General features: G+C 31.9%; 1 protein-coding gene across 1 annotated transcript; it reads right to left on the bottom strand.

Annotated features, from left to right (window-relative positions):
• Positions 1-3,195: 3,195 nt before the first annotated feature.
• LOC138327573 (uncharacterized) lies at positions 3,196-6,111 on the bottom strand. The gene has a single exon (XM_069273768.1). It carries the CDS (start codon positions 5,665-5,667, stop codon positions 4,654-4,656), a length of 1,014 nt encoding a protein of 337 aa, XP_069129869.1. The 5' UTR covers positions 5,668-6,111; the 3' UTR covers positions 3,196-4,653.
• Between the last annotated feature and the right edge of the window lie 6,068 nt (positions 6,112-12,179).

Below are 12,179 nucleotides of genomic sequence, written 5' to 3'. Positions count from 1 at the left end.
TACCTTGACAGTTTACAGACACATTAGTTAACTAACGGCTATTACATCACTTTATACTAGTTCACAGTTAGGCGTGCGTCACCGGTAGCACCTACAGATGCGATTACGTCATATTAATACACAAGAATGGTGTCAGTTGGGCAGGTTATACAAACAGAAGTATGTTTTAACTGTGTAGGAAGTAAGTGTGAATTGGTAAACAGCATCAGTGTTGGTCTGTCTTCAGCTTAAAGAACATTAGAGATCATTTATTGGTCAAATTATTGAATGTACGTCAGTTGATGAGTTGGATGTGATAATATTAAATATCAAAGAAACACAATTTAACAAAGCATGACAATTTATTGACTCGTGCCCTATCCCGGGCAATCCTGGGTGCATAGTGGTAGAAGGCGCAGGTATGTTTGGCTAGGCGATTGGGTCCCGGAGATCATGAGTTCGAGGCCCGGATAGGGCACGAGTCAATACATTGTCGTCATTTGTTAAATTGTGTTTCTTTGATATGTGATTATATTTGAGACTTTTGTAACCTTTTGTGATTAGTTGTAAAACCTAAGGAAATAATCTAAAAGGAACATTGATTCATGCGCTATCATGGTTTTTTCTCTATTCATATTTATAGTACTGATAATATCTACAGTGTACCTGCTATGTCTAATGTTATACCGATGGGCCATTGGCATAAAGTTTTTAATAAAGAAATTTATGTAATGGATATAATAAATCTTTTACGGTATCTTTAAGAAAGAAAATCCGAAATAGCATTCTATCACAATAGACCGAACCTTCTGTGTCTTAAAAGAATCTATTTTTAATTTTTGTTTATTTGTATGCTCATTATCTAAATGGACAGATCAACAAACAAAAAGTAAACAAAAAAAATAAAAATGACTCATTTTAAAGATGCTCCACTGAGCACTGACAAATGGTATTTTTTCACTATTAAAAACAGGAGCAGACGATTTAGTATTTTTCTTCAGTTGCAAAAGTTGCTCACTTTACACCATTACCAACATTGGAAAGTTTGAGCTTCTAATTTTTACTTCAAGTTAAGAGCAAGAATATACAAAATAATTAATTGCATCCCGAAAAAATTCCGTGGTACTATATCCTATATGGAACGAAGTACAGATTGGTCATGCACCGAAGGCAAAATAAATTATTTTGTATTATTTTTTGTGTTAATTAGACATATGTATACACGATTAAACACCAATTATTGTTCAAATGATGAACATCAGTTATGCTCTGCCGGCAGTTGAGTATCTTAAATAGACAGGTGATTTGGTCTAAAACTTCATATGTACCTTTAATTTCTATTTACAGACAAGAAAGTTAGTCATAATCAAAATATGTTTATCGAGCACTGTCACTTTTAGTTTGAAGCATCTCACGGCTACACTGCTGACGAAGGGTGTTTTTTTCTCTATCAGAAAAAGGAGCAGACGAATTAGTATCCTCCTAAGTTAGAAAAGTTACTTACTTTACACCATTTCCACCACTGCAAAGTTTAAGAGTTACTTCACGATAAATATATTAAAAATAATCAATTGCGTCCCGAAAAAAATCTATGGCGCTATATCCTACATAGAATCATGAGAATGAAGCACTGATTGTGCATCAGTAAATACATTAAAAAGTTATAATTAAAAAATTAAAATAAATAAAAGCAAATATATTATTTTATAAGTAATTTTGCGTTTTAAAATTAAGCATATGTATACACTATTAAACATCAATTGTTGTTCAAATGATAAACGATAAAACATCAGTTGTTGTTCAAATGATGGGTATCATCTGTATAGGCCCACTACCTTTCCATAGTATTAACGTTTTCTTGAAAACATTAATAACATAAGAAAATTCATATCGTTGGACTATAATGAAGTTACAACACCAAACAAATGCAAACTTCCCTACGTAATATATATGTGATAACTGTCGAGATTCTTTTCGCTGTTTTGCCGTCTGGCGCAGTGATACTAACGCGCGATATTTAGGACGACGGCGGGAAACATAAGACGACCCGCGTTATGAAAATTCAAATTTTATTTATTTTAATCATTTATTAAGATGATGATGATGATGAGTGTAGTAATAACGGTAAGTTAATCACCTTTGCGACTCTACAGAATTATCAATCTATAAAAAAGCAGTTTTGGAAAGGTAGTAGGCAAGTTGTTTATTAAATACGTTGTAAATATTGTAAATATCAACCAACGTTATTTATCACATCATCACAACCGTCTCCCACCTACTCTCGTAACAACTCCCACCCCCTATTACACATGTACCTACAAACATCATCCCCTCCCCTAACACACGCACATGCATCCACATGCCGTACACTCCCCTGTAACAAATCTTTGAACATCCCAAATTGATGTACACGGGGCATCCCCTCCCGTGACAACTTTTACCCCTCCTTCCATCCCCCCTAATAACATATGTACAAATGTACTACGACACGAACCAGTTGGACTATCGTGACCCCATTACTCCCACACATACACTTCCCCACGTTATGTGCCTTCAATAATGTATTGTTGTGTATCAGAAAGTGACGTCATGGGTCATTGTATGTTATCATTGACATCAGATTGTGACACACATCGTGTGATTCAATGTAAGTAAAATGTCGAAACTCGTGTCTCAGGACATTTAATGCTAAATTATACCAAGTAACTCATCGATTTATGTAAATATTTCTATACATTTTAGCGAGCCAATAGGCTTTCTGTTGATGATGGCTTGTGAGATACTGGTGAGATGCATGTGTATTTAAAATATGAGAAATTGACAGCTTACTCGGGTTGAAAACATTAATTTAGACTCCAGTACAGCACTTGATTACTATAGTGGTTTATCAAGAAGTTTACAGTCCTGTATATTATATAACGAAAAATAGGCAACTTTCTAAACGTTTTTTCTCCTGAATTTGCTCTTATACATGTAGTAAAGACGCTGACCACTAAAACCAACTTATCATAGTAAAATTTAAGAACATGCTCCTTTTTGTTGTGGTGGGGAAAGTGAGGTTCATCATAAATGACTTAAAAATAAATGTTTTACTTACCATTAAGAGAATACCCATTAATTTCATTAAAAGACACATTCTGACTGCGGAAAGCCGTCCTCCATTACTTGTGCTTATACCGAAATGTTTCTTACACAATAAAACAATAGAATAATAACTATTTTAAATATTTTTTTATTTCACAATATAAACAGAAAAATAAATGTATACAACAACATGTGACAAAAGTCATAATTATCGCGTGTAATATGTCCACTGACAAAAGAGACAGATGAACATCGTACTGGGACTGCACAGTGGCTTATTGCTTGGCGAACACAATCCACACACACATACCCACAATCTAAAATATAGGCACACAACTTCAATATCAACAATATCCAACAGATCTACACAATGAAGAGACTTGAATTTTTGTTTTTCGTTGGATAACATCATTTCTATATAATTTCTTTTTTTAAGTTTGTATATAGCACCGCCTCTGTATTCTATAAAAAATAGTTGACTAATACGGAAGTTTCTATCTCATTCATAAAGTCCTACGTTATGGGAATACTCTTAAGTCTGAGCAATGGAATAATGTAACGACAAAGGATGGCTCAGATGTCCAATAGATTATTAGACTAATTACATTTTAACAACATTCTCTAATCAAAGATAAAATAATTTCTTGTTAAACAAACTTAAAACTGTTTTTATGAAATTTTTAAGTATTTTCTTCTGTACCAACGTGCTCATTTAAAAAAAAAAGTATAAATACAGATTTTACTGCAAACGAGGATTTGGCTAATTAAGTGATGAGCTAATCACCTTTAGAGCAAACAGGTCCTGGTATTATGGCTGACAAACTTAATATGCCATTAAACATGACTGGGAGACCTATAATCATATCAACATAAACTTAAACAACCCATACTGTAAAACCTGTGTAATCCGACCAAACAGAGGAAGTTTAATTATATTTGTCCGTTAAAGACAAATTTTTATAAGGCATTCCATAAAATCTTTGAAATGACAGTCACGTTTTGTCATGCACAAAGGACTTTGTCGTAAATAAAATGTTAAGGACATCACATAGTCTTCTGAAGTCTCGATATGGTCGGTCTAAACAGGTTTCATTGTATGATTTATACTGACATGGTAAATGAGTATCAATAAAATGCACAATAGATTAAATGTACTTAAAATTATCAAATAATGCCAAGACGTTATTGGAAATACTGACCAATCACGTGTTCATATTATAATATAGACCAAACAGGTGTTCACATATCGTCCTTACCAAATGTATTAACCAATTAATAATTAGATTACTAACCACCACGTGAGAAGACGCGAGGAATAAGTTACGAATAAATAGATAATCAATTTATCATACAAATCACATTTAATCCCACAATATTACCACACACATTTTCTGTCCTACACAAACAATCACAAATACCTGAGGTGGGGCGATACTCCCCAATAAATTATATGAAGTACGGTAATTATTATTCCCGATGTTGTTTAAATAACAAATATCCATAGAAATATAACCAACGTAGTATAACTCACTGATATGCTTTGAACATGACAACTACACGTACATAACACACATACCACACATAGTTCCGTCAACAAGCTTCTTGTATTATCTCTATCCGTCTCTCCTCCGTGCTAAGGTGTATGCAGGGTGCAGTGACAGTCAGAATGCCCCGCTCTGATCGTACACACTTTACCCCCTCCATATCGACATTAGAGGGCAGAGAGTACTCGGTTGAATAAGATTCCTTCAAACTTAGTCCCGAAAGTTGTCTCTGGATGTTACAGCGCACGATAAGTTTACGCCCTTTCGTTGATACTTCGATGTATTTCGATGGAACGTTTTGCATGTTGATTGTGAGACGGAAGTTGCTACTGCTGGTCTGAGCCTTGTCCGAGTGGTCACTGCTGACCTTTTTGTCACAATTCTTACACTCGCTGGTACTGATGCTGAACGGGTCATTGCTGCTCTCAGACAGGCGATCTTGGTCAATAAGTAACGGGTCCTTAGGGACCTCACACTCGTTGTTGAACACAAAGTTAGAAGGACGATTGAATAGTTCCTCGTCGTCCAAATCACTGCTGGACGTCCTTCGCATCCCTGGTACGACTTGATCCCTCTGACCTGCCATGACTTTATAAGGGGCCTCTATCACAAGCACCTGTTGTTCGTTTAAGTACCCCACGACTTTGTCCTTGATCACGGAGTCTGGGATAGCAATGGTCCGGGTCATGCCGTACCCATTGTCACTTTTTTCTTTCTCCTCGTCAAACTTGGCCTGGACTAGAACTGTACTATCGTTGACAGAGATTTTCACGTTTTCAGATTTGAACCCTTGCATGGACATCCGGAATATCCACTTATCATTTGTTTGTGGCCCTGTGGGTATCGTTTTAACTGTATGATGTTCCGCTGGGGAATAGTACCCAGCAGATGTTCCGTACATAGACCGACATCCCGTCAGGAGTCTGGTCAGGCTCTGTAGTACACTGGACCCTGGCGCGTGCTGGGCGCCCTTAACTGTCCGGTGATTTTGGTGATAATATGGATGCATACTGTTCTTCATAAAGTTGTGTATGTGACGTTTGTGGTGGTTAACTGCCATAGCTAATCATAGTCACCGTGTTAAACACCTCGAGTGACACTGTACAGTTATAATGATGCTTTCCTGACCAGGACCAAACTTATTCTGAAGCTATTGTACAAAGCGACCATATAATAAGAAGGTGTTCTAACAAAATGATGACGAAAGTCGGCCTGACTTACGTGTATGTAAAATGTGTCAACACTCTCTAGTGGCTAAATATAGCACGTGTGACGTCAAATCCTCTCTAACCAAGTAGAACAGTGTTTTTCACCACGCTCGCCCACGCCTGATCGCAGATTATACACACACATTCCAATCGATTCTCGGGAAGTCTACTGCATAGGCCTGGCAGTCGACATGTACATGCATATAATTAAAGTAACAGCTGGTCTTTATATTCATATATCACACAGAAATAAAAATGTATATTTCTAAATTTTTATCTAATTCCTAACTAAGCCATTTAGGTGACTATAATATGTATGTATATATGTATGTATACACATACATTGTATGTGACAAAATTGAAGATAGTAAGGGAGGTAACTCGTACACATTGTGGAACATTAACATTCCTTACATGCCTACATGTAAAGGAGTTTCGTAATACCTCACTAACAATACCCTATATTAATCCCGTAATATCTTATTTATATAAGAACATACCTATCACGGTTACCACCTGGATGTTATTACAAACCTCTCCCACACGGACCTTGCCCTGGTCAGGAAGGACCGTGGTCGCCCACATCATTTCCGCTCTGTGTGGTTTCCTGACTTCCCACCTGGTCCAGGATATTTGTTGATTTAAAGTACCGATGAACGACTGCTTTTCGGGGTCAATGAGTTATAGTACAAATAACTTAGGGTTAAACAGTATTTTTTTTCCTGGATAATTCATAACAGATTCCTTTGAAACAAACCTCATAGGAGCTTCAAGCCTAAATACATAGAGTACAAATCTATATTAATCTATTGTAGAGCGTACAATTCCAGATATAATACATTTATCAACAATTCACTAATAGAAAAGAAATATCATGCCGTATATGGCAATGGGATTGTCTTATTCCATACACTAACTAACATGTTAACTGAGGACACTAAATTATTTAAATACGATATCAAGTATGTTAATAACTGCCTGATATTAGATTTCACACACTAATTAAGACGTGGACAGGGTAATATGTTTATATTATTATTGAATAATTTATATAATATTGACTTCATACAGAATACTTCAAAAAAAAATTTGATTTCATAATTATATTATTAAACATTGCAAGCCAAATCATATGAAAATCTATTTTAAATAGAAATCATATCTATCAATGTTAAATGTCTATTTTATTTTGAATGACGGTCATCATATTGTACAATTGTTAATACCCTTATATTCCGAAGGCCTAACACATAGAAACCAAAATTGACCTACGTGTATGTAAACGTCGCTACATCGCCCTACGTTGTACCTATGTGTTGATAAGGATATATTGGTGTTTTACCACATAGATATATTTACACTTGCTAGGCTTGGTCACTATACGCTAATACTAGCCGATTTTGTTTACCATAACTGCATGGTAACATTGAACTTTGAACTTGCTTAAGGAAATGTTCTGTGCAACGTAAAAGGACTACTTTTTTAAAAAGAAACACATGGCTTTGTTTACATTTTGACGCAACATTACGTGTATATTGTTGTTTTTCATAGAATTTTGGAAAAATGTAAACAATATATACATGTTTTATATTTATATATGATTCGAACAATTTTTAAATTAACAATTGTATAAAGAAACGGAAAAATATCCCGACAGGGGCGACGTGCTTTCATTTTTGTTAAAAATGATGGGTGTCAAATGTAAACATTACCTCTGTGCCTATGTTCGTCTTACGATCGGTCAGTTATAAACATATCCTCTTGTCTTTGTTCTTTGAGAATTTAATCATGTGTATTATAAAACATGCACCGCTAATAATACACGTGTTGACAGTTACGCGTCATCACAAATACATTGTATCCATCGAACACAAGTGAATTTGTTTCATCTATGGCGATATGGATCTAAGCGTAGATTATATAATCACATGGCTCCCAAGGATGTAATACCGGCAAGTCAGACATCTCAAACACATTGAGCTACTTGAAAATCGGTGTTTTGCCAACTTCGGCAAACTAAAGTGTGTAAGCGTGCGTCAGCTTCGCCTCGCTGCACAATAACGGTCACCGAGTTCACACATGTGGCCGTGTACAAATTCTTTATGTTATTACGCTATATATTAACTTTTAGCAAAATTAAATATATATTTAAAGTTCTGATCTGATTAAATAAAATTATCTCTGAAATTTACTTTGTTTGTCATGTTTATTTTACACTAAAATATTGAACTTTTTTGTCGTCGCGGATGAATAATTCTACCTTACGTGAAGCGTCACCATTCGCTGTTCTAATGAGTAAGCTCCTCCCACTTTTGACCGACTTTTATTGAATAATTACGTCACTTTCAAATGACGATTTTATTGCATAAAATATAAATAAAAAGTCGTGTGAGTGTAAATATAGGGATTGGATTTCGTTTTTATGTTAACCATGCTTGTATGGAGCAATTCCTCTAAGAATATATTCAATATGGGGCGCTAACGCGCCCCATAGAATATATATTCTTTTTACCACATATATATTTACTTTTGATAAGGATATATTGGTGTTTTACCACATATATATTTACTTTTGATAAGGATATATTGGTGTTTTACCACATAGATATTTACTTTTGATAAGGATATATTGGTGTTTTATCACATAGATATTTACTTTTGATAAGGATATATTGGTGTTTTACCACATAGATATTTACTTTTGATAAGGATATATTGGTGTTTTACCACATAGATATTTACTTTTGATAAGGATATATTGGTGTTTTACCACATATATATTTACTTTTGATAAGGATATATTGGTGTTTTACCACATAGATATTTACTTTTGATAAGGACTTATTGGTGTTTTACCACATAGATATTTACTTTTGATAAGGATATATTGGTGTTTTACCACATAGATATTTACTTTTGATAAGGATATATTGGTGTTTTACCACATATATATTTACTTTTGATAAGGATATATTGGTGTTTTACCACATATATATTTACTTTTGATAAGGATATATTGGTGTTTTACCACATAGATATTTACTTTTGATAAGGATATATTGGTGTTTTACCACATAGATATTTACTTTTGATAAGGATATATTGGTGTTTTACCACATAGATATTTACTTTTGATAACGATATATTGGTGTTTTACCACATAGATATTTACTTTTGATAAGATATAAGGATAAGGATATTGGTGTTTTACCACATATATATTTACTTTTGATAAGGATATATTGGTGTTTTACCACATAGATATTTACTTTTGATAAGGATATATTGGTGTTTTACCACATATATATTTACTTTTGATAAGGATATATTGGTGTTTTACCACATAGATATTTACTTTTGATAAGGATATATTGGTGTTTTACCACATAGATATTTACTTTTGATAAGGATATATTGGTGTTTTACCACATAGATATTTACTTTTGATAAGGATATATTGGTGTTTTACCACATAGATATTTACTTTTGATAAGGATATATTGGTGTTTTACCACATAGATATTTACTTTTGATAAGGAAATATTGGTGTTTTACCACATATATATTTACTTTTGATAAGGATATATTGGTGTTTTACCACATAGATATTTACTTTTGATAAGGATATATTGGTGTTTTACCACATATATATTTACTTTTGATAAGGATATATTGGTGTTTTACCACATAGATATTTACTTTTGATAAGGACTTATTGGTGTTTTACCACATAGATATTTACTTTTGATAAGGATATATTGGTGTTTTACCACATATATATTTACTTTTGATAAGGATATATTGGTGTTTTACCACATAGATATTTACTTTTGATAAGGACTTATTGGTGTTTTACCACATAGATATTTACTTTTGATAAGGATATATTGGTGTTTTACCACATAGATATTTACTTTTGATAAGGATATATTGGTGTTTTACCACATATATATTTACTTTTGATAAGGATATATTGGTGTTTTACCACATAGATATTTACTTTTGATAAGGACTTATTGGTGTTTTACCACATAGATATTTACTTTTGATAAGGATATATTGGTGTTTTACCACATAGATATTTACTTTTGATAAGGATATATTGGTGTTTTACCACATAGATATTTACTTTTGATAAGGACTTATTGGTGTTTTACCACATAGATATTTACTTTTGATAAGGACTTATTGGTGTTTTACCACATATATATTTACTTTTGATAAGGATATATTGGTGTTTTACCACATATATATTTACTTTTGATAAGGATATATTGGTGTTTTACCACATATATATTTACTTTTGATAAGGATATATTGGTGTTTTACCACATATATATTTACTTTTGATAAGGATATATTGGTGTTTTACCACATATATATTTACTTTTGATAAGGATATATTGGTGTTTTACCACATATATATTTACTTTTGATAAGGATATATTGGTGTTTTACCACATATATATTTACTTTTGATAAGGATATATTGGTGTTTTACCACATATATATTTACTTTTGATAAGGATATATTGGTGTTTTACCACATATATTATTTACTTTTTGATAAGGATATATTGGTGTTTTACCACATAGATATTTACTTTTGATAAGGATATATTGGTGTTTTACCACATATATATTTACTTTTGATAAGGATATATTGGTGTTTTACCACATAGATATTTACTTTTGATAAGGATATATTGGTGTTTTACCACATAGATATTTACTTTTGATAAGGATTATTGGTGTTTTACCACATATATATTTACTTTTGATAAGGATATATTGGTGTTTTACCACATATATATTTACTTTTGATAAGGATATATTGGTGTTTTACCACATATATATTTACTTTTGATAAGGATATATTGGTGTTTTACCACATATATATTTACTTTTGATAAGGATATATTGGTGTTTTACCACATATATATTTACTTTTGATAAGGATATATTGGTGTTTTACCACATATATATTTACTTTTTGATAAGGATATATATTGGTGTTTTACCACATAGATATTTACTTTTGATAAGGATATATTGGTGTTTTACCACATATATATTTACTTTTGATAAGGATATATTGGTGTTTTACCACATAGATATTTACTTTTGATAAGGATATATTGGTGTTTTACCACATAGATATTTACTTTTGATAAGGACTTATTGGTGTTTTACCACATAGATATTTACTTTTGATAAGGATATATTGGTGTTTTACCACATAGATATTTACTTTTTGATAAGGATATATTGGTGTTTTACCACATAGATATTTACTTTTGATAAGGATATATTGGTGTTTTACCACATAGATATTTACTTTTGATAAGGATATATTGGTGTTTTACCACATAGATATTTACTTTTGATAAGGATATATTGGTGTTTTACCACATAGATATTTACTTTTGATAAGGATATATTGGTGTTTTACCACATATATATTTACTTTTGATAAGGATATATTGGTGTTTTACCACATATATATTTACTTTTGATAAGGATATATTGGTGTTTTACCACATATATATTTACTTTTGATAAGGATATATTGGTGTTTTACCACATATATATTTACTTTTGATAAGGATATATTGGTGTTTTACCACATATATATTTACTTTTGATAAGGATATATTGGTGTTTTATCACATAGATATTTACTTTTGATAAGGATATATTGGTGTTTTACCACATAGATATTTACTTTTGATAAGGATATATTGGTGTTTTACCACATAGATATTTACTTTTGATAAGGATATATTGGTGTTTTACCACATATATATTTACTTTTGATAAGGATATATTGGTGTTTTACCACATATATATTTACTTTTGATAAGGATATATTGGTGTTTTACCACATAGATATTTACTTTTGATAAGGATATATTGGTGTTTTACCACATAGATATTTACTTTTGATAAGGATATATTGGTGTTTTACCACATATATATTTACTTTTGATAAGGATATATTGGTGTTTTACCACATATATATTTACTTTTGATAAGGATATATTGGTGTTTTACCACATATATATTTACTTTTGATAAGGATATATTGGTGTTTTACCACATAGATGTTTACTTTTGATAAGGACTTATTTGTGTTTTACCACATAGATATTTACTTTTGATAAGGATATATTGGTGTTTTACCACATATATATTTACTTTTGATAAGGATATATTGGTGTTTTACCACATAGATATTTACTTTTGATAAGGATATATTGGTGTTTTACCACATAGATATTTACTTTTGATAAGGATATATTGGTGTTTTACCACATAGATATTTACTTTTGATAAGGATATATCCTTATCAAAAGTAAATATC

This window comes from Argopecten irradians, chromosome 7 (genome assembly GCF_041381155.1).
Source record: "Argopecten irradians isolate NY chromosome 7, Ai_NY, whole genome shotgun sequence".
NCBI lineage: Eukaryota > Metazoa > Mollusca > Bivalvia > Pectinida > Pectinidae > Argopecten > Argopecten irradians.
Note: the sequence above shows the minus strand (reverse complement) of the source record. Positions and strands in the feature narration are given on the sequence as shown.

What these genes read in the sequence shown, in the direction of transcription:
- LOC138327573 (XM_069273768.1), bottom strand. Translation starts at nt 5,667, where the DNA reads ATGGCAGTTAACCACCACAAACGTCACATACACAACTTTATGAAGAAC.